General features: G+C 40.8%; 1 protein-coding gene across 1 annotated transcript in view; it reads right to left on the reverse strand.

Annotated features, from left to right (window-relative positions):
• Positions 1-24975, reverse strand: part of TNRC6B (trinucleotide repeat containing adaptor 6B) — a 244520-nt gene that overhangs the window by 51819 nt on the left and 167726 nt on the right. The window contains exons 5-6 of the mRNA XM_034987461.1: positions 12110-12197; positions 7581-7602 (exon numbers count right to left, since the gene is read on the reverse strand). Coding sequence (XP_034843352.1) covers positions 7581-7602; positions 12110-12197 — 110 coding nt within the window. The remainder of the gene's footprint in view (positions 1-7580; positions 7603-12109; positions 12198-24975) is intronic.

A 24975-nucleotide genomic window follows, 5' to 3' on the forward strand; every position in this document is an offset into this window, starting at 1 on the left:
CTGGGAGGAGTCTTCCCAACTGGTTTTTAGGATGGAGGGAGCTATGCTTCTGTGAGGCTGCCTTGACTCATTTCCCTAAAATAGAGTAAGACATAGTACAAGCATCCTACAGCACTGAGGTCTGAACATCAGTTCTACTAACAGAGGAGAGGGGCATTAAGATAGAGTAGGAATTACTTTTACCCTCTCATTTCTATTCTGCACCTTAATGATTTGTAGGGCAAATCTTTCTAAAAATGAGCTGCTCAAAATGAGGGCATACTTCCTTATTTTCCATAGAAAAGGTCTGTGGCTTAAACATGACCTCTGTATCAAAGGAAAATACAGACATTGTGAAAAATGCTGGGTATCCTATTTTCTGATTTCCTTTCATTGACTTCCAAGAACTAATGACTGAATCTTTTTCCTTTCCCTCTCAGCGTTATTCTCATCTTATAGTTTGAACTTCTAAATTACCTCTATTTCTGAAAATCTTCAATAAAATGCTACTTTTGCAGAATGTAGGTATTTTTTTTTTTTTTTAGAAATATTTATTTATTGGGGCGCCTGGGTGGCTCAGTCGTTAAGCGTCTGCCTCCGGATCAGGTCATGATCCTGGGGTCCTGGGATTGAGCCCCGCATCGGGCTCCCCGCTCCACGGGAAGCCAGCTTCTCCTTCTCCCACTCCCCCTGCTTGTGTTCCCTCTCTCGCTGTGTCTCTGTCAAATAAATAAATGAAATCTTAAAAAAAAAAGAAAGAAACATTTATTTATTTGTGAGAGAGAGAGAGAGAGAGCATGCACGAGCTGGGGGGGAGGGGCAGAGGGAGAAGCAGGCTCCCCGCTGAGCAGGGAGCCTGACTCTGGGCTAGATCCCAGGACCATGAGATCATGAACTGAGCCAAAGGCAGATGCTTAATGGACTGAGCCACCCAGGCACCCCTCAGATGAAAGTATTCTTTAAGAAAACCCTGAAACAGGCAGGACCAAGACAAACTACTATTTTCTTTAAATATCTTGATAGTACGAACATAAAAAAACAAACTTCTAGAAATGTTTTAAAAGTAGTTAAAATACATAAAAAAGACACTGTTTTCGGCTGAAAAGCTCCTGGTGAGTAATCATCAGTTACAATGCAATACCAAAACTCTCAAAGACTGGGAACACACAGACAGTGGCCACCAAGCACTGAAGAACTCTCAGTACCCTCTAAGCTCTGTCTCCATTTCTTTACCTTCTACTCACTTCTCAAACTCAATGCACCCTGGCTTCTGCCCGGAACATCTCCCTGGAAACCCGTCTCCTCATCCAACAACTAGTGATCTTCATTGCCAGTCTAATGGACACTCGTCGCATCCTTCCTTCTTTGACTTTTCTGCAACTTCTGACACTACTGGCCATTTCCTCCCTGTTTCCGTGAGAGCTGCTGAGACCCACGCTGGCCAGCTCTTCAGCTCTTCCTTTCTCTCTTCCTTTGTGGGTTCTCATACTCTTGGTCAGGGGTCAGCGAACTTTTTCTGTAATGGGCCAGACAGTAAATATTTTAGGCTTTGCTGGCCCTACAGTCTTTGTCATGATGACTCCACTGTTCACATGTAGGCAAAAGCAGCCACATACAATGTATAAACGAATGAGTGTGGCTGTGTTCCATACAACTTCACTTACTGCACTAAAATATAAATTTCATATCATTTTCACCGCCAGAAAATAGTTTTCTTTTATATTTTTTTCTAACCACTGAAAAAAATGTAAACAGACATTCCTAGCTCATGGGCAGTACAAAACCAGGAGGGGAGTCAGATTTGCCCGGAGGGTTATAGCTGGCTACCCCCTAATCAGAGTCGTAAGATGGCAGTTGAATTTGGTCATGAGTTGTGTCTTTTTTATTAAAGATTTTATTTATTTATTTATTTGAGGGAGAGCACGAGCAGGGGGAGTGGCAGAGGGAGAGGGAGAAGCAAATTCCCCACTGGGCAGGGAGCATGATGCGGACTCAATCCCAGGGCCCTGGGATCATGACCCGAGCAGAAGGCAGATGCTTAATTGACTGAGCCGCCCAGGCGCCCATGAGTTGTGTCTTTAAAAAAAAAAAAAACCTGAACATGAACGTGGGGCCCACACTCTTCCCACATTTAAGTTACTTGAGTACAAGTTCCCCCATGTTCAGATTTTAACATTTATATGCAAGTGTTTCCCAAATCACTACCTCCAACTCAGACCTCTTTCACCCTTCTCTTCAGCCCTCCAACTTGTTCCCCAGCTCCCATTATCTCTTAGATCAAGGAATAGAGTCATCACCCAACCATCTTCTCAAGGAGGGAAACTGGAAGGTATCTCAGACTTCGCTCTTTCCCTGCATATCATTATCCGATCATCATATCCCAATGAACCAAAGCATCTTTCCGATGCCTTCCTTCCTCCACCACCACCACTGTTTCTAACCAGGTTCAAGTCCTCATTACCTCCCACCTGGACTTTTCTATGCCCATCTATCTGAACCATATGTCACTATACCTCACATTCATTCACTCTCCAGAGGTAGCCAGTTCCATCTCTGAACAAATTGCTCCCACCAGTGTTAGAATACACAGGTGTTTCTACAAGGCGTGATGCATACTGTAAGTAGTTTAGTTTGTAAACTACTTACTTGGGTGGGAAAATCCACCTCAAATCTTAATAAATTAGAGTAGACTCAAGGTTATCCCAACCACCAACATGCCTTTACTAAACATGCCTTCTGGGGTAGACTCAGAAGACAGAGTTGTGGCCAATGGACCACAATGGTCTGTCATCCCAGGTATGCTGATGGGAAGGTGCTGTCCCTCAGCTGTGTCCCAGGTGGGGTAAAGGTCATGAACTGCTACTGTGGATGACAGTATCTAAAAATTTCAACTTATTTTGAGCTGGAAGCTTTTCCCCGTTGCTTTGCCTCTCACCATCAGTACTTTTGCTATGAGAATAAGTCTCACTGAACAAAACACCTGACAGACATTTACCAAGAGACTGCTAAGTGTCAGACACCAGAACCCTTCAAATCTTTGAAGACCGTTACCTGAGCTTCCTCAGGTGGTAAGCCTTCCACTGAGGGTTAAGCATCTTCATGTGTTTAACCCTTCTGAAGGCGACACAGGCTCAAACTCATTGACCAATCTGTCCCAAACCCCACAGGCTCCACAGAAGTTGATTTCTGTCTCTACCCAGTGTGGTGCCTATTATAGGAATTGCAAATGCCTTCCTAGATACTGTATTTCTACAAATGGCACTTAAGGTCATGTCAGTCATTTTTTTCCCCAAGACTTTATTTGAGAGGGAGAGAGAGAGAGAGTGCATGCACAAGTTGGGGCAGGGGCAGAGGCAGAGGGAGAATCTCAAGAAGATTCTGCGCTGAACACGGAGCCCAACATGGGACTGGATCTCACGACCCTAAGATCATGACCTGGGTCAAACCAAGAGACAGAGGCTTAATCGACTGAGCCACCCAGACGTCCCAGGTCATGTTAGTTTCTATAAATCAGTCATTTCATACTGATAGCTACACCATTAAGCCAACCATGACCCTAACATCTTTTTAACAAGGCAAAATTGCTATGTCCAAACTCCTCCATTGCACAGTCTTTTTAGTCCTGATCTTTTTTTCCTTTTTTCTTTCCTTTCTTTTTTTTAAAGTAGGCTATAGGCCCAGTGTGGAGCCCAATGCAGGGCTTGAAGTCATGACCCTGAGATCCAGACCTGAGCTGAGATCAAGAGTCGGACGCTTTTTTTTTTCTTTTTTAATGTTACCAAGAGACTAGATTTTATTTATTTATTTATTTATTTATTTATTTATTTATTTATTTATTTATTTATTTTTAAAGATTTTATTTATTTGACAGAGAGAGAGACACAGCGAGAGAGGGAACACAAGCAGGGGGAGTGGGAGAGGGAGAAGCAGACTCCCCGCAGAGCAGGGAGCCCGATGCGGGACTCGATCCCAGGACCCTGGGATCATGACCTGAGCCGAAGGCAGTCGCCTAACCAACTGAGCCACCCAGGCGCCCAAGAGACTAGATTTTAATTGTTTCCACCATAAAAAAGAAATGACAGTTAGGTAATGTGATGTGATAGCTAATGTTATTGTGGTGATCATATTGCAATATATGAATGTATCAAATCAAAACACTGTACACCTTAAACTTACACAATTGACATTCATGTCAATTATATCTCAATATAGATAAATTAAAAAAGAAGAAAATTAATTACAAGCAAAAGAAAAAAGAAAAGAAAAACTTTGTCAGCTTTTCCAGATATTTTGCTAATAGGGTTCAGAATTTTTTTTTTTTAAAGATTTAATTTATTTGTTTGAGAGAGAGTGAGTGAGGGAGAGAGCATGTGCTGGGGGAGAGGCAGATGGAGAGGGAGAGGTGGACTCCCTGATGAGCAGGGAGCCTGACCTGGGGCTCAATCCCAGGACCCTGGGATCATGACCTGAGCTGAAGGCAGACACTTACCCAACCGAGCCACCCAGGCACCCCTAGGGTTCAAAATCTCTTATCTTTTAAAACTCTCTAAGCAAATATTCCTCTTTTTATCTGGAATTTTTCTCCTTCTCAAAATAACCACCAGAGTTCTCATCAGATAATTCTTCCTTAGTCTTCTATAGACTTATTTGTGATAGGCAACATTTGTCTTCTTAGATGAATAAAACAAATTGAGACATGTCATCACTCCACTACATTTTTTAAAAGAATGAAATCTATTTTTTCTTTTTGATTTTTACACGATAGGCGACTGTTAATATTCTAAGGATAATACTGCTTAAAAAATAAAACACTGTCAAAATAATGAAGACAATTTAGAGATCTCTTTCCACAGGATATTGCAGAACAAAAACAAAACAAACAACCAAACAGATTTTTATAAAAGAAGATAGGACGTGAAATGATGAAGATAATCCCAGGGTCTTAAAAAACACAAGGTTGGAGAGGAGGGAAGAGTCGGGACGCTTAACCGACTAGCCACCCAGGCACACCTTTTTTGTCCTGACCTTACCCTTCATCCTGTTATATCTGGTCTATTACATCAATCCCACAGACTCTTTCGATTCTAAGTCCAATATCCAACAAAGTGCAACATCAGCTTCTACCTTAAGTGCTTCATATTGTCTGCTACTGGGCCGCAGGCCCGCCTCTAGGCCATGTCTTCACAGAACCTCCACCTGAAATCTTATCCTATTCTCCAGAATTCTTTTTTTTTTAAATAATGGAAGATAAAGACAGAACATATAAATCAATCTATTTTTTTTTTCTGAAATACAGATAAATCTTACTTCAGTCCTCTGTACAACCAGAGACTTGGCACCAAGAGACTTTTTTCTTATAGGGTCTATTGGGAACAGAGAGGCAGAGTTATGGGGAGACTGCCTAAGGAAGGCACCATCTTTGGTAGAGGAACAGGAGCCAGAGACATCAGCTGAGGGAAGAGAAGAAAGGGATTTAGAGTGCCCAGACAGGCTCTTGGGAACAAAGATAAAAATGTGGCCGTAAAGTGGGGCAAAAACCCAGAAAGATCAGGCCCAGTGCTAGGCCCTGTCTTCATATAACCTCTACTTGAAATCCTGCTATATTATCTCCAGAATTCTCATTTTTCCTCTCCCTCTACTTATGGTCTAACCTACTACAGAGATAATTCTTATTTTTACTTCTATTTTCTCCCTGGTTCCACTAAGTAAATTCCTTAGGAGACCTGAAACAGGTTTTCAGCTCACTTTAGGATTATTTTAATTTTTGACGGGGGTGGAGTTAGGAAGAGTTTGGAAACTGTGGGGCTGTATTCCATTTTATGGTAGGTGAGAGAAAAACCCTAACTGGAAAGAAAATTCAGTAGTAAGTAGAAAAGAAAGTTTGATTTTTAAGATTTTGGCAGAGGGAAAAGGAATGTGTTTCTGAGAACAGACCTAGCACACACACAAAAAAATCTAAGAAAGAATGCCTTAATGGATTTTTGATTTTCCAACAGAAACACCACTTACCATACAGAGCAGCTTGTTTCCACAGCTCAGTTGGTACTTGGCTTCATGAGCATTAGAGTTGTGGCCAGGCCCAGGAACCTAACCACCATGTTTCAACAACCACAGAGCCTGGATTTTCCAGGAAAATGCCAATATTCTCATCTGTTGTCCTGATAAATCATCAGAAAGTCCTATAAACATAAATACTATGTGCCCAAATTCTTTCCTAGATAGTATGTTGGTTTAGAAAATATGGACACTGTACTACTATCAATAACTCTATTTTTATGGTAAAGTATAACTTCTATTTCAAACATATAATTTATAAAGATACTTCCAAATAAAGCCCATTTTTGGGTTGGTACTGGCTGAAAGTACAAGGGGAGAACACTATTCTAATTAAGATAATTATAACTAATAATGGCTCTTATCAGTTAATTTTATAAATCACTACAAGGTCCCAGACTACATTCTCCCTTGAAATGCATTTTGATTAGAAATATATTGCAGTAGTGTCTAGTCATCTGAGAATCTGTTTTCCAGAACTAAGTTTCCTTAAAAACTAGCACTGTCTTTATTAGTTTTCCATCACTGTATGACATGCTTTGCCCTGGTAGTCCAACAAAAGAAAACAAAACGAAGAAGAAACCAATCATTAGAGAGCCTCCCATCACATCTTGGCCTATCCATTCATCCACCTGGACCTTCCTCCAAGTTATCACAGTCCTAATATGATTCCTTTCATCGGGGCAGTGGTTCTCAACCTGGTGTCACCTACGGAGCTTCTCAAAATACATCTGCTAGGGCTGTGGCCTGAGACCATGAAGGTTTGGGAGGAGGTACATGTTTATGTATTTTGAAAAGTCTATGCAAATGATTTTAATGCATACCCTAGTTGAGAACCATGTATTTAAATGGGCAAGGATAGGGGCTAGAACACTGGTCTCAAGGAATGAAGTCTACCATTCTGAAGGGGAACTGACCAAAAGTGTGGCCATCACCAGACTGCATAATCAAAATTGCACCAGATTATGCACAAGACTGCATAATCAAAATTAACAGAAGACAGAGAGAGAGATCTGAAAGCATACAGACCATTAGGTTGGGGATGACTTGAAGGACATATGCTTCTGTTTAGAACACATCACTATTTTGTAACAGAGTTAAAATGTATTATTTTTTTGAAAAAGCACATTCCAGGCTCTAGCTCAGAGGACCACGTGACCATCCTAGACATAACACTCCCTTTCAGACACAATACATGTCGTGGATCAAGATGGTTAACAATCCTCTGCAGTTCCCATCTATAAGTTAGGGGCTAAAGTTTTTGTTACTGTTTTGAAAAGGTTCAGTTCAAAATCACGACCCATATACTTTCAAAACAAGGTATTACTTTTTCTAATCTCTTTTGCCTTCTAAAAACTTTAAGGCCAACTAGAAACACTACTACAAGTACTTTTAATTTGTCATTACTGCTCTTCAGTGGCTGCAACCAACTTAATTACTTTGCATCCACTCTCACTAATCAAGTGGATTGGAGGCTGAGTCAGCAAGGGTGTAAAATCTAAACACAGACGGTTCCAAAGACTGAAAAAAGAAAAAAAAAATCTTACCTTTGGTTTTTTGTTCCGTGACCTGAAAAATAAATTAACAGACATAAGGCAATGAGATTTGCTTTCCAGTTCGGTATTAAAAAACTACTGTAATTCTAAGGACTTAAGTAATTCAAGCTATCAGACACGCAGACGTAGTTCAGATCCAGAAAAAAAGCTTGAGAGCTCAGACATCCTTCTATAAAGACAATGGCCGTATGTCCAGTTACAACTTACATGACCACTATTATGGATACTAAAAATTAAAACAAAAAGCATTCCACTCTTACTATATGATGAAGTACCTATACCTGTATGAAGTACCTGTTTGTCATTTGATGCTATGACTAGAGAAAAGCAAAGGATGGAGCCTAGAAACTAAATTAGCCATAGAGACAAAAAGATCACCCTATGAGTATGGACTCAAACACTCAATTTCAAATCTAGAAAGCAAAAGTTCAGGGGCCCATCATCAGAGGTATCAGGCCGTAGCAGAAAGGCAGGATTTAAAACCAAGCCATGCCACTTCCTGGCTGTGTGATCTCAGTTTTCTATTTATCTGTTGAATGGAGATTAGTAATAATAGTATCTCGGTACAAAGGGTTGTTATAAGGATTAAATCAGATTATCCTATGCCAATGCTCAATAAATGTTTGTTGTTTTTAATCAAAGTTCACAAAGAACAGTATGAAATACAGCAATGAGTGAAACGTGTAAATCTGGAACAAATAAAGATTGCTTTGTTGAAAGTATTTCTTTACATAGTAGCTAATACATCTATGGAAGTGATTAACCTAGAAGGTTGGACAGGCTGAATGTAATAACGGGTTTTTAGAGAGTTTGGAAATGATGATTAGGAGCCACATGGAAAACTGCTTCTGCTATTAAGAGAGGAAAATAAAGGAGGGCACCTAATTATACATGCCCTATAATATTAAAAAACCACAAAAGGCCATGCATAAGAAAAACATCCAAAAGGAAATTCTAGAATTACAGAATTCTAATAGACTTACATTATTTTCCTTATTATTATTGAGATCATGCATGATTTTTGACTCCCTTTTCCCAAATGTTAATCTTCTAAAGCATTTTTTTTAAAATTATTTATTTGACAGAGACACAGTGAGAGAAGGTACACAAACAGGGGGAGTGGGAGAGGAAGAAGAAGCAGGCTTCCCATAGATGCGGGGCTCGATCCCAGGACCCCAGGATCATGACCTGAGCCGAAGGCGGATGCTTAATGACTGAGCCACCCAGGCGCCCCTAAAGCATTTTTAATGGTTCTCTGACTTTGTAATAGAAAAGAAGATGTTTGGTTATTTGTGGCTGATAATCATACCAAGCTACCGCTACGGGTGCTCACGAAAACATGCTCGTCATCTTTGGAGTGTATGTCCCATAGCTAACCAACCCGCTTTGCGGGGGATTCCAGCACTCTAATGCCCGACACTGAATCTGAATTACATGCCCTAGTTGTATGACCTCCTGGAGTGTTCCTTACATTCTTGCATCAAAAGGCAAGCTAATTCCACTCTGGTGAACTTGTAGGAGACAGTGTTTCAAAATGCCTGTGTTTCCCTGTACTGTTACAAAGTCTACCTAGCGATTTTTGTAAAACACCATTTAACCAAGAATGAACTGATCTGTATCCACACACCAATTCCTTTAGGCAATTTAAATTTTGTAACATTATAAACATTTCTTACAATGCCATTTTGAAGATCAGCTATACAGGAAGTCAATCAATGCCTTCCCCAGCTGTAAGCGACAAACCCAAATAATGTCAAATGTGTCTTACAATGTGGGTTCTGTTAAAAGAGCTGTCCTCCAGACGGTGAAAAGCTGGATGATCAAAGCATATGTTCTGCCAACACTGAACAATGATCCTTTAGCAGCATCAGCTTAATGAATGTGAATGGAATCCTTCCTTGACACCTTTCTCATGAATGGAAATCTAACACCGTTTACTCAGTGATGGCTCTAGAAAGAGCAAACTGCTCATGAGACAAGCTCAAGTTTAATGTCTGTGTGGAAATAACTTGATTTAGCTTTAAATAAAAGTTCATTCTTCAAGAAAATTACATTGCCAGCACTCATTCTTAGCCACTGATCTATTAAACAGTTTCTGAGTGACTCTTACGTACCAGGCACTGCCCTAACTTCCCAGAAATACAAATATGAGTAAAACCTTGAGAAATTTACAGTCATTCTAATGGGAAGACATACACAAAGAGATGATTTTAAAGCAATAGGGTAAGCAGCGAGAAGGATGTGGAAGCACCGTAAATGGTGCTGACTGACTGAATGAATGAATGACCGCATAATAGAACCTCTGGCACATTCTCTACAATTCTTTGCATCATAGCACATTTTATGCCTCCTCGTTGAGGCGCTGTCTCTACAATAAGGTTGGAAGCCACTAAGACAATCACATGGTAAGCTTTGTGCTCTTCCTTAAAACTGCTAAATCAGAACTTAATTCTGGAATTACACAACGGTTTGGTATGATACAACAATATCCAAGACCATGTGTTGGCCTGGATCCTGCGTCAGCCAATCTAGAACATTTCTGAACAAAAATGATTGGATTTTATTGTTCATAAGTAACCATTTGAAATTTTATTTATGGTGATTTTCTTCTTTGCCTTAACTTCTGAACCAGTTCTTAATGCAGATGCTAATACACAGGGGAGATTGTCCAGCTGTATAAACGACATTCTCTGCATAAATCTCAAATCTGCTCTTGAATAAACCCACACCATCTTGTATTTTAAATCATTTTTCTATTAGTGGGATCCACAATGAAAGTTTACAGATGCATATTTTATCAATCACTTCCAGATACTGATTATTTTCCAGTTGAGAAACATTATTACTTATGTGAAGAATGAAGACAGACCATTGACTGCCTAAAACAATCACTCGACTTGCTATCTTCTTGTTACCAGCCTTTGCTCAAGTTCACCGGTGTCCTGCCTATTAAACATTCATTCCCACAGACTGCAAAATCCAATTTTTATACCAATTTAGTTGATGAAATGTGAATGCCCTGAAGGAAAGAAAGCCTTCACTGTGATTCATTCTCCGTCACTCCAGTTGGAAGGTCACTATGTGGAGGGGCAATGCCCTGACACCCTCCGGCTGGTGGACCTGCTTATCACAATCTCAATATGTGGAATGGGGCTGTCTCTCCAAAGGCAAGTATGAAAAAAGCCTCTGGGTTGTTATCTGACATCTTTATTCAGACTCTTTACTGACATTTTAGACAATTCTATCAAGCTCAGATTAGAAGCAACACGTTAGAAGCAGGTACCCTGACAGCATGAGGATGCGATGGTAAGCACACCACTATTAACAGAAACAAACACAATTAAAAGCAGACAAAACCTTAATGAACATGTACAGCAGTCTATTATATTATAGTACCAAACAATAACGAGTATTACTTCTAATTAAGTCATGAAGAAAAGATAAAATTATATTTCATATGTTTAATGTGGCAGGGTCATATGCAATCCAATTCAGAAAATATTTCCAGTATCATTTTTTCTCCTGGCACTCATAAATGATCTATTTCAAAAATTCAGAAAACTGACTTAAGGGAATATACGTTATATCCAATAATGCTGGGAAAACTTGTGGTGTCCCATTATATAACCCTGCACTGGCTTGTGTCTGATTGCCTGCCTTGAGTCTGTTCTAAATCTAGAGTTCCCTCTGAACCTTGTAACAGTTTCTACCTCCCTAAACTTATAACCTGGCACTGTAGCAGGGACCCTCAAGCCTGCCTCACAGCGACGGCCTGCTTCCCAAGTGTGCTAGGCAGTGGTAACAAGAACTGGAGGCAAATCACTTTACCTCCCAAAAAGGCATCAAAACACCCCTGCTGAGCCAGAGCCCAAGTCCAGCAATGCTGAAGAATGGCAAAGTGGGGGAAATAAGATCAGACCAGAGAGGGGGCAGGGGGGCACACACTGAAGGAGAGGGGGCGGGGCCTCTGATCTCTGCTCAGTCAGTGCTGAGGTCAAGCACGTCAATTAAGACTTGCCATTTGACAGAGGTGAGGCCTGTGTCTTTTTTCTTTTAGCATCTCTTCTTCCCTAAGCAAGTGACTCAAAGCCATGGAATATTATCTCCCCCACAGCTCTAAGCAGATTCTTACAAATGACAGTGCTGTAGAAGGACCAAAAGGAGAACATTGGGGTGAACTTAACAAAAGCCTTGAAAAGTTATTTTATAAGCTGACCTAAGAAAATGGAGATTAATTATGATACAAATAAGAAAATTCAGCAAGAATTTAAGTGCTGGGGACTCTCTTGCCTTTCTCAATATTGTTTACTGCTGTTCTCATTAAATCGGCTGCAGCATTCCTGAATATCTACTTTATGAAAACAAATGTAGGTCTTCAACTTTCTCCCACTTTCAGATCTTAAAACTTTCAAGTAAGCTAAGTAAGCAGCACTACTGAGCTGTCAGGTATCCAACCCAAGGCAGTTACTTATTCTAGATGCTTGGTGGATGTCAAGACAGACTTAAGTGATTAAACCCACCTTCTGAGTGGCTTCTTTTTTCTTTTTATCCTCTTTCTTCCTTTTCTTGTCTTCCATTAACTGTTCTTCCCTTTCTTGCTCCTTCTCTCTGTTAAAGTAATATCACACCAGAAGGTTAACGTCTATATTCACAGTCTATTTGTGTAGCAAATGAAATGCTTGTAGATGGTGTGCAAACATTCCATCTCTGTGACTGAGAAGAACCTGGTATTTTACTTAAACTGAGAGGATGCATAAAACTCACCACATTTAGTTATCCCCATATTTTGGTTTGTTACTCCTTTTACAAAATAGGACCGTTTGGTTTCGAAGAAGCCCATTAAAGTGAGCTTTAAAATATCTTCCTAAAAGAAAAAACACACACACTCAGGAAAAACCCTGATTTGAATATATGACAACATCTGGTTGGCTTCTGGGGATATTCCTGGAATCCATGGATTTATAGAACACTCAGTACCTAGCCTTAAAAACACAAGTAGAAAACACATAAAACATACAGCATTAATAATGTCAAAGAAAAATTTTTTGATAGGCAATATTCCTCACAAATAATACAGAATATATTAATTTAATCATGACACGCAGATATTTATCACAATTTAGGTATCTTCCCATGACATCTCCAGCATGGTTAACATAAAACTCTATGTTCTATATTTCATATTTTTCTTCTACATTTTTTTTTTTAAAGATTTTGTTTATTTATTTGACAGGGAGAGACACAGCGAGAGAGGGAATACAAGCAGGTGGAATGGGAGAGGGAGAAGCAGGCTTCCCGCGGAGCAGGGAGCCCGATGTGGGGCTCGATCCCAGGACCCTGGGATCATGACCTGAGCTGAAGGCAGACACTTAACAACTGAGCCACCCAGGCGCCCCTCTTCTACATTATTAATACTGTACATTTTACATGTTTTCTACTTGTGTTTTTAAGGCAGGTACCAAGCATCCTATAAATCCATGTATTCCTTACTGAATGAGTTCACAGCTGCATCTTCCTGGAAACCTGAATTAAGACAACCAGGTTTTGCTCTCCTCAGTGAGAGCAAAAATGACACACAATACTAAACATTCTAGTTGAAGAAATGTGCTGAATCTTAAGAAATTAAGATAATGTAATTAATGCCTCACATCTAAAAAGAATGTGATATTTATTCTCATAGATTATGTAACATATTCTAATATATATTCGAATAGAATGTATATAGAAAGCTGCCAACTTTCACTCTCTATGTATCAAACAGGAAAAACCCACTGCTGTTGCTTCAAAGCTCAAGGCAGGAAACCCAGATGCCACACTTTCTGAATTGCAGAGCTAGAAGGAGATTTAGAGATCTAATGCCTAGTTCCCCCAAAGTACTGAACAGATACTTGTGATTTTAGGTGATCAACACACTAAACTCATGGCTTCACGGATACCATCTAGAAAAATGCTAAGTTAAAAGTCAGACACATTAAAGAAAAACATGAAGTAAATGTTTGCTGACGTGGCAAAAGTCACAAAGACAGTTCCTGAAGACTCAAGTCTGGGGAGTGGTAACGATTCAACCTGTACAAAGAACTGAGGATCAACACTGAAGCTGGCTCTCATGACTAGGTAATGCTTTATTTCTAGGAAACGAGAACGAAACAACAAAAAATAGGTGTTCTACCTACATGTCAAGCTTTCTGTGGTTCTACCCATATTCACAAATATTGGCCTTTCTCCTTCTGTGCCTCTGGCATAAATATACAAAAGCCTAATGTGCACAATTCACACCCCAAAGGTAACTTCAATGAAAACTTTACAAATACCATCAAGGAAGAGATTTTACTGTAATTCCCTTAGGTTGAATGCTGGAATTCTTTGGAATCAGATTATGTGTCCCTCAGTCTCAGTGTGATGCTCTTGGTGAAAATCCACCTGCAGTAATTCACTACTTTAAGAACATGGCTTTATGAAAATTGGCAAGATGGATGTTGACCATTTAAGGCAGGCTGGTCAGAGATCCTGTCGTTAGGCTCCCAGAGCCTCTTGCTTCCTCTGGGATTCCTCATGACCCAGTTACTGTAACTCCGTTCCGGTATTTTAAAGTGCAATGGACTACTGAGAAAGAGCAACACAGTCTGAAAATCTGTTTAAATATTCAATGCTTTAAAGAGCAGTGAGTTGCAATTTCTTTCTATAGCTTAAGTTTATTTTAAAAACGCAATGTAAAAAAAAAAAAAAGCAAAGTAAGTCTTTAATGAAACACATTCTTAAAAACAACTAATCTTTTCAAGTATTTTTTCCTATAAACAGGTAATTCAGGGAAAGGGACTGAAATTCATGTTCACTACAAGCAGATTTATTTCCAAAATAAATATTTTTCAAAGCTTTCCAGGAGACAGGCTGTGCTTTCACCCTGATCTTTTACTGCTTATATTGGTAGAATTGACTTTTCTCTTTGGATTTCACTTCCTTAGGAAGAATTTATTTTCCCAAAACAAACCTGACTTAAAAACCTGCCATTTACTTAATAATGAATCAAAAAGTACAAAGTTCACCTTTTTCCTCATTCAGTTGTGCTCTATCCTGGCTGCACATCAGCATCATCGGGGAGCTTTAAAATATCCCCATGCTGAGCCAGAACCCAACAGGGCAAAGAGGGCATCCATGAAGGGAAGGTTACATACAGGGGGACTGATCAATCAATAAATATATTAATGACGATGACAACCAGGTTTCTCACTGTTGAAAAGGTAGTTATCAAAAGGGAAAGGGAAAAAGCTCAAAAGAGTTCTGTGGAGTTGGATCAGAATTAGTTCTTGGCATCAACTCATGGTTTTTAACATATAGAGACAGACATAACAATAAACATAGCTGTGATTTTTGTGAGTCCACACGTGCATATTTTCCTTCATGTATGCAAACACACACACACTCAAACACTCACTCACCTAGCTCTATTACTGAAAGGACTTGGGAACAAGCAACACTCAGATAGCAACGAACACACCTAGTACCCAGACTGTGGCTTCTAAATACCATTCTGAAAAAGAACTAGAGTTCTGGGGCGCCTGGGTGGCTCAGTTGGTTAAGCGACTGCCTTCGGCTGCGGTCATGATCCTGGAGTCCCTGGATTGAGTCTCGCATGAGGCTCCCTGCTTGGCAGGGAGTCTGCTTCTCCCTCTGACCCTCCCCACTCTCATGTGCTCTCGTGCTCTCTCTCTCATTCTCTCTGTCACAAATAAATAAACAAAATCTTCAAAAAAAAACCTAGAGTTCTTTTCTAAAAGAGCTAATTTGGGGGGGCACTTGGGTGGCTCAGTGGTTGAACAGTCTGCCTTTGGCTTAGGTCATGATCCCAGGGTACTGGGATTGAGTCCCACATCCCGCTCCCTGTTCAGCAGGAGGCCTGCTTCTCCCTCTCCCACTCCCCCTGCTTGTGCTCTCTCTCTTGCTGTGTCTCTCTCTGTCAAATAAATAAAAAAAAATAAAAATAAAAAAATAAAAGAGCTAATTTGGGGCTAGGGCAAAGGAAGTACAAAATGAGTGTGGAATGCTCGTTGCCAAGAAGCAAGGAAATGTTCAACGAACGATGCGGTGTGTCAAATGGTTGCAGAGACCAATTTGAAGGGGTTCCTACAAGTTAAATCTGCGACAGTATGCACATAAAAATAATGATGGTAAGAAATCATAAGCCATCGTATAAAATAGGAAAACATGAGTCCATACAGATAGAAATAAGTAAATGAGTAATTAGAAGTGAAAGAAATGGAATATTCACATAGTTTTAAGGTACCTCCCCATAAAAATAATTATTAATTAGAAAGGAGAAAAGAATAAGTGTATACACACACACACACACACACACAAAGAATAAGTACACAGAGGACAAGCCCGGCAGACACCACCTTAATCAAGTAAAACACATGAACATCATCATAATGGGATAAATTGAAATTGTGAGTTGCTTGATTAGATGCTCTGAGAACACAGAATCTCTTCTATGATATTCCTCTCAAATATGTATAACTTGAATATTATGAGGAAATGTCAGAGAACCTCAAACTGAGAGGCATTTTACCAAATAATGGGTCTGCAATCTTCAAAAGTTTCAGGATCACTGAACCTCAAGGAAACAGAATGGATTAACAAGACAAAATAACCAAATGCTAAGTGTGATTCTTTTGCTGTAAAGGCCATTACTAGGCTAAGCGTCAAACCCTGTGTAGGGGCTGAAGATTAAATGGTAGCAATGTGGGCGCCTGGGTGGCTCAGTTGGTTAAGCGACTGCCTTCGGCTCAGGTCATGATCCTGGAGTCCCAGGATCGAGTCCCGCATCGGGCTCCCTGCTCAGCAGGGAGTCTGCTTCTCCCTCTGACCCTCCCCCCTCTCATGTGCTCTCTCTCATTCTCTCTCTCTCAAATAAATAAATAAAATCTTAAAAAAAAAATGGTAGCAATGTATCAGTGGGTTTGTTTGGGGTTTTTTTTTTTTTTTTTTTTTTGATAGTTGTATTGTGGTTATATAGGAGAATGTTCTTGATTTTTAGAAATACACTAAAGTACAGGGGAAAGGGATGCAGGTGATGGGACACTAGGACAGCAATTTATTCTTAAGTGATTCAGGAAAAGTGTTGTTGCTGTTTTCATCACACTTGCAACTTTTCTGTAAGTTCAAGATTGTTTCAAAATAAAACAAAATTTAAAAAATCAACAAAACCATTATTGGGGTAAGCACCCCAAATCAACTACATAGGAATCTCTGGGGAGAGAACCACTGCTCTAAGTTCTTGTGTTTAAGCCTACATTTTTTTTTTTTAAAGATTTTATTTATTTATTTGAGAGAGAGAATGAGAGACAGAAAGCATGAGAGGGAGGAGGGTCAGAGGGAGAAGCAGACTCCCGCTGAGCAGGGAGCCCGATGCGGGACCTGATCCCGGAACTCCAGGATCATGACCCGAGCCGAAGGCAGTCGCTTAACCAACTGGGCCACCCAGGCGCCCTAAGCCGACATTTTAAAAGGTATTTATACCTCAAAAATCAAAGCTTCAATCCAGCAATCAAATACAAGTGCCAGGTGACTAGTTGGGTCCCACTTAACCATCAACTGCTTCTAAGTCTGAAAGCAGAAGAAATCATTCACATTCTCCCCCATCTCTAACTACACAGCCAGATATAAGTGCAAATACTATAATCTAGAATAAATCTAGAATACTAAAAAGCCAAAACTACTTGTAAGAATGTCTAAGGTTGAAAAAAATACAAGTGTTTTCTTGTTTCTTTTTTTTAATAACCATTAACTGAAAGAAGTAGAAGTAACTATTTTTTGAGAAAGGCAGTACTTGAATAAAGGGGAAAATATCCAATATTCACCTGAGCTGAGGCAGAGTACACTGAAGAGCAATAGTGCTAAGATTCCTAAAAAACCCACCACATTACACATTCAAAGGCTCCAAGTGTCTAAGACCACACAGGGCAAGTTAAGAGCTGTGCCATCTGGACACCTCCCTAGAGCTCACACTCAAAATCATTCACAGTACAGTTCTAACTTCCATATTTTTCCTCATCTGTCTACGTATCTGACAGAAGAACCCTCTTCCATTTTGTGGCCCAATCACACCTTACCCTGTTGTCAAGTATTGGCTCAATATCCATCTACTTCAACTCCAAGTCATAGGAAACGTGCCTTCCTCTGGACATCCCACCCCACTGCCCCGGCTTGTCGTCTGGCCCCCGAGGTGTTGGTGGCTATCTGTCACGGGCAGCATCAGACCCATGAAAGGACTTCTCTGCAGCATGGCGGCTTTGAACAGGGAGGGCTCTGGGAAATAGAGATTGGTTTGAGGCGCATCTGTGTATCACCTCTCCTCTTCCAGGATGCCCAGGAATGGTTCCATTCTTTTAACAGACATTTACAGGTGCCTAACTCGAGCTGGCACTTTCCTAAGCACTGGGGATAGAGCAGAAATAAAACCAAGCCCCAGCTCTCAGGGGAGGAAGGGCGCTTATATTCCAGTGGGGGAGACAGGCAACAAACAGACAAGATACAACAAAACTCTGTATAAAATACACACTTCAGGTGGCAACAAGTGCCCCCGCCCCCGAGAAGACAGGGTGCGGTAAGCTGATGGAGATGGCAGACAGGGAAGAGAGCATCTTACATGTGATGGTTAGAAGAGGCCTCTCTGATCAGGTGGCCTAAGAATCCCACTGAAGCAAGGGATTACGTGGATATCTGGGAGACAGCATTATGACATGGTGTGTCTGAGGAACAACAAGGAGGCCGGAGCAGAGGGAGAAAGTGGTGGGTGAGGTCAGAGATGTAGCAGGGGCTCTCCTTAGAATGACTGCAGTTTTCAAATTAACTGGGACCTATCTTCTTACAACTGAATAATGACCACCACTTCCAAATCTCTTGTTCTCACCTTTAATCAAAAAGCCCACCTCTCCTCTCAGGTGTCAACATTTCTAGAGCTGCGGCTTCTGGCCTCAGGTGGCTGGCATGCCTCCCTCAAAGCGCCCATCACACTGCAGAAAAGTGAGTATGTTTGCATTCGCTACCTATGAAGTCTCTGAATGCAGGGGAGCTGACCTTACTCTTCTTATGCACCCAGCCAAAAAAAAAAACACAAAAAACAAAAAACTAGGGACACATCAGGCCCTCCATGCAAATGTTACCAAAATGCATGATTACAGAGTAAGGGAAATTTTTCTATCTTTCTGAGGAACATGTGTTCCAAAGAAAAGCCACCAAACAACCAATGAAATCATTTCCCATACACTGAGTTACTATTGTGTGCCAGGTACTAGGGGTACAACAGTGGGTGAAAGACAGGCCCTACCCTCAGGAAGCTGACATTCCAGATGGGAGACAAGCACACAATGCCAGGGAATCATTACAAATGCCAGGGAGAAAATAAAGCTGGGAAAGGGGCTATAGAGGACCAAGAGAGAAAGGATGAGTGGGCTACTTTATACAAAATGTTCACCGAAGGCCTGAGGCAGAGACCTAAAGGAAGAAAACTATCTGGAGGGGAGTGACCCACCAGGCAGAGTAAGTAGAAGGGCCCTGAGATGGGAAAGTGCATAGTGTGAGTCTGGGGCTCTATTCATTTTGGGGGGTGGGGGCGAATCCCCCCCCCCTCCTCCTTCACCCTCCCCTCACAGCAAACACCTCCACACACCCATCAGAGTCCTCTGAGCTTATATGTAATAGCCCTCACTCACACCAAAAGAACGGGACACCTATTTCGTTAAAGCTTCCCTTCTACCTCACTCATTACTTCTCTTCCTCTCTGTAAGTGCCCGCTTGATGCCAAGCATTGTGCTAGAGGCCGAAATTCAGCAGCAAACAAAATGCAGTGCTGCTTGCCTTCCCAGGCTTCTCAGTTTAACTTCTTCAAATAGCTGTATCCCCCTCCCCTTAAACCCAGACAACATTGTTAGGGTAGGAACCTGTGTTCTTCATGCTCTGCCCTCCATGTTTGGTAAACTTTGGGGTACTCTAAAGTACCAGAACTTTGAGCATGTGAATTCATGGCCTCTGATAATCCAGGTGAGAGACCAACTTCTTTCCACCAACTAGAATCTCCTACCTCATCTTTTTTTCCACAACTAAAATCATGACCAATGGTTCCTGAACTCATGTGCCCAAGCCCATCATGCTTCAAACATCAAGTAGAGGCAGGGTTGACAATTTCATACTTGGAAGCAGTAACCACCAAGATGCTGACTGGAGTGAAAAGATTTTAAGAACCTCAATTCAGATAAACAGCCAGGGCTCATCTTCACAGGAAAATGTCGAAATAAAGAGCATCTTCTTTTTCTTTATGGTCTGGATAACTGCCCATCAAATAGCATCAAAACCTATTCCTGGGATGCCTGGGTGGTTCAGTTGGTTAAATGTCCAACTCTTGGTTTCAGCTCAGGTCATAATCTCGTGGTTGTGGGACTGAGCCCCGGGTCGGGCTCTGATTGGGCACAGAGCCTGCTTAGGACTCTCTCTCCCCCTCCCCCCACCTCAAATAAATAAATCTAAACACACACACACACACACACATATACAAAACACGTATCCCTGATGCTCTGTGGTAAGTGTGGTAGCAGTTTATTACCAACTCCACACAACTGAGGCAGACAGATGGGAACAGATACAACACATCCACCCAACACGTGAAACACGCCAGAAGCAAACCAATACTGTAAAAAAAACCCAACTCTTAATACATCAACAACTTGGATAAGTCTCCAGGGAATTAGGCTAAGTGACAAAAGACAACCCCAAAGGTTACATACTGTATGATTCCATTTACAGGATATTTCTGGAATGACCATGGTTGTCAGGGGCTGCTCGGGGCATGAGGCAGAGTAACACAGGTTTGGTTACACTAGTGATCCTGTGGTAATGGAACTGTTCTGTTACCTTCACAGTGGTGGTGAATACGTGAACCTACATGTGGCAACTAAAGTTACAGACAACTAAACACAATATACACAAATAGGTACAAGTAAAACGGGGGGCTCTCAGTAAGATCGGTGAGTTCGATCACTGTTAATACCTCGGTTGTGATACTGTCGTACAGATCTGCAAGAAACTACTGATCAGGGGAAACCGGATAGAGGGCACATGGAATCTCTTTCTTACAATTGTATGTGAGCCTACAATTATTCAATTAAAATTTTAATTTAAAAAAGCTTCAACATTGACTCATCTGTTTAAAATTTTTTCCAAAGACTTCTATTTTAAACCATTTTTAAGTAGTTCTTTATGAAAGTCATGTAAGAGTCAAAAGGAATTTTAGAAATTATTTAGTCCTGGCATTCCCAGAAATTCATTCCCAAAAATATTCTAGAATTTACAATTCACTCTAACATGCTCAAATTGTTATAGTTTATCAATCAAGGTTCCTGGTCTTGAGTACATTAGATACATGATAAATATGATACCACAGGGGTATTTAAAATCTTCCTCTACCACATAAGTCATCATACGATTCTTTTACTGAGAATTTTAGTGATAACGTAGTAATATATGCTATTGTTCGACTCTGTGGTGGATATGTGCAACAGCTCAGTCAACACCAATTCCAAGCTACCTCAGGCCTATTTCCCTCAGAACTAGGGACTGAGATGTGATTTATGTTCTACCAGTAAGGTATGCCTGTGTTTGACTTTAGAAGGGAACCGACAGGGTACAGGGCACAGATCTCCTCAGGAAGCAGAATCCACACCTGTAATAACGGTTTCCTGAATGTGCAGGAAGAGGAAGATGCCCCCATGGGGCCCTCCCCAGTTCCAACACTGGTTCCCAAGGATCACTGAGCTAGTGTCACCACTGAATAAACCCCTTGGCACCTGTGAGAGTGAATTCTGTGGTCTGCACATTAAGAGCTCTAACACAGATTTGGATGGAGCTTTCCCAAAGCACATCTAATATAGGTGGCTTGTACATTTATTTCCTTAAAAGACAAATGGTTATCTTGGCAATTTATAAAACATTAAGTAAATAACTAGACCCCAAACCATTAACAACCATAACCAATTAAGGATTAATGATACCACATGTGTATCTGGGGTGAAAAAAGTTAACCAAAGAAGTGCCATGAAAAGAGTCAAGCAAAGTGCTCCAAGTATCCATTTAGAGAGTTTTAATAAAAAATGCACACAAAAAGAAAGCATGGTGGAATATATCCATTCAGGCAGAGGAAATTACATCCTAGGGTACTCCAAATATCTGTATTAGATCTATTCTTAACATTTTTTTCATTTGCTAGTTCTGACTGAGAGAATTTAATGGGATGCTAATGTAATTTGCACATGATATTAAATTAGTAGACAAAACCAAACAGCACTGAGGCATAAAAATCATTCTAGCACTGAGTGGCTCATGGGAAGAAAATGGTAACATTAAACCTGGAAAAATTAAGGTAAATGCACTTTTCATTCAGAGGGATGAATGCCTTCAAATGCATCGTGTGACACGCGAATGGCAATTCTTTTGTATCTCAGGAACAAAATTTAACACAGCTCCTTCTACGTATGGGTATATGAAGTTATATAAAGCAATGTTTCTCAAACTTTAATGGGAATCTCATTAAAATGCAGGTTCTTATTTAGTAGGTGTGGGTTGTAAACGACAAATCTCCGTTTCTAACAAGCTGCTGGTCCCTGGACCTGACTTTGAATAGCACAAGTACAATGCACTTGGGTTGTTTCTTTCCAAGAAAATATGGAATTATAGTCATTTCTCCGAGAATAAATATAACCTCACTACTATCAAAAACTTAGGCCTTGTTATTCCCATCTGTGTTTCAGTGCCAAATTACAGCATAATCTTTACAAAGTTATATTAAAATGCAATTAAACAACTCATGGAGTACCAAATATGTACGGAACTCCACTGAAATGACATTGGGAATCACTAGGGCCAAAACCATACATGCAGGGAAAAAAAAAAGTCTGGATGAGACCAAATCTAAGGCATCAGTAGTTAAAGAGTGCCCATCAACTGCATGCAGATTTCAGAGATGTCAAGCACGCAGAGAATGTGAGTTTCGGAATCAGTGAAATACAGAAGGAAGATTTTTGCACGCCTCGGTTCTGACTCTAAGCTCACAAATTTCCCACTTTCTGTACTTTGAGACACATATAAGGAATAGGCTTATTTAGAATTACTCAAACTAAATAAAGATAAAATATTTTAAAGAACTTGTTTTCACTTTCAGAAATTCCACGTGGCAAAAGTTATAACCAATGAGCCTAAGGAATATCTAATTTGAAACCCCTCTTCTTTCACCTTATATATATACTCTTGCTAGGCAACCCAGCAATCTTGAACAAAGGAAACTCCTGGCCTTCTGTTTTTGTTCTTTTAAAGATTTTGTTAGAGCACGTGTGCACGAGTGCGGGAAGGCGAGAGGGAGAAGCAGACTCCCCGCTGAGCGCAGAGCCAGACACGGGGTTCAATCCCAGGAGCCTGAGATCATGACCTGAGCTGAAGTCAGATGCTTCACCGAATGAGCTCCCCAGGCGCTCCCTCTCTCCTGACCTTCTATTCGGTCTTAGTCCAGCTGTGCAACAAGTGCTTTACACTTCTTTGGAAATGGTCTCCTTGCAGCTTCTGCCCACTGGTCCTAAGCCCTTCCTTCCCAGGCTGCACAGAGCAAGTCTTCTAAGCCTTGTAGCCACCCATCATGCATCCCCAAGGCATTCCCAGTTCCTTCCAACACTGCCTGTGTGGTCTGGCTTTCTACCCCCTCACACTGGGGTCATTATCCCCTAAAACATGTTCCAGTTTGTCTACACTCATCCAATTATAGGGCAAGGCAGCATGAGAGCAGGCCTTGCCACTTCCTCGTCCCAGAAAATATACTACTGCCAGTACTGTCAAAGAGCCTGTGTGCCTTCTCGGAAATCACATCTTCCTGAATTACAACCACCTAACACCCCTATTTTTCACAGTACTGCGAAGTCACGCCTCCACAACTGAGTGCGGCATCTTACATGTATCTCTATTAGTGCCCCCTGTGCCAGACTGTCGGCCTAGGCCTGCTGCCCCCTAGTCTTCCCTGCATTGCAGGAAAAGGTCTGGAACTACATTTCTCAGAAGCCCAATCTCCATTTGTTCTAGGTTAGATGGGCTGAAGCGAGGCACACCCATGGGAGATTTGGAAGACAGAAGTCAATATGCTCTGAAAACAGCTGCAAGCAGACACATAGGCAGTAAGAGACCAGACTTTCCTCTTACAGCAGCTTCCAGATGAGTTAAAGCCACAGTGGAGCAGCACACAGCTGAGATCACTGACTTCCTGGGAACCTGGCACTCTAATTTCATCAACAATAACAATGGCCCCCTGCCCTGAATTCCACCCCACCCAGACTTTCTAATGGTTGTGAAAGTCTTTTCATTCCCTATAATTAAAGTGTTTCCTTCTTGGAATATACAGTGGATTCTAGCAAAAAAGGGGGGGGGGGGTGGTATTAGAATTAATAAATGAGTTTAGCAAGGTTTTAGGACACAGGATCTCTATATAAAATTAACTGTATTTCTATATACTAGCAACAATCAGAAATGGAAATTTTAAATCCTATTTAGAGTAGCATCAAAACTTATGAAATACTTAGGGATAAATCTGACAAAAAGTTTGCAATCCCCACACACTGAAAACTATAAAACACTGCTGAGAGAAAAATTTAAAAACCTAAGTAGGTGAAGAGGTGTACCATATTCATGGATTAGAAGACTCTATACTGTTAAGATGTTGATCCTCCCAAAATTAATTTATGGATTTGACACAATCTCTATCAAAATCCCAGAAGGTGTGTGTTTGTTTTTTAAAAGAAATTACAAGCTCCTTTTAAAATTTCATAAGGACCCAGAAGAGCCAACAACTTTTAAAAGAGTGAAGTTGGAGAACTTACACAACCAGACACCCAGACCTGTTAAAAAGATAGAGTAATCGGGGTGCCTGGCTGGCACTGCTGCTGGTGTATGCAACTCTTGATTTCGGGGTTGTAAGTTTGAGCCCCATGCTGGTGTAGAGATTACTTGAAAATAAAATCTAAAAAAAAAAAAAGAAGAATCAAGATGGTGGTGTACTGGCATCAAGCTAAACAAAAAATTCACTAGGATAGGATAGATTCCAAAAATAAATGAACAGAGATATGGAAGAATGATTTTCTTTTTTTAAAAAGATTTTACTTATTTGACAGAGAGAGACAGCAAGAGAAGGAACACAAGCAGCGGGAGTGGGAGAGGGAGAAGGAGGCTTCCTGCTCAGCAGGAGGCCTGATGCAGGGCTCCATCCCAGGACCCTGGGATCATGACCTGAGCCGAAGACAAATGCTTAATGACTGAGCCACCAGGCGCCCCAGAACGAACGATTTTCAAAAAAAAGGTGCAA

This window comes from Mirounga leonina, unplaced genomic scaffold (genome assembly GCF_011800145.1).
Source record: "Mirounga leonina isolate KUSES-001 unplaced genomic scaffold, KU_Mleo_1.0 Mir_418, whole genome shotgun sequence".
NCBI lineage: Eukaryota > Metazoa > Chordata > Mammalia > Carnivora > Phocidae > Mirounga > Mirounga leonina.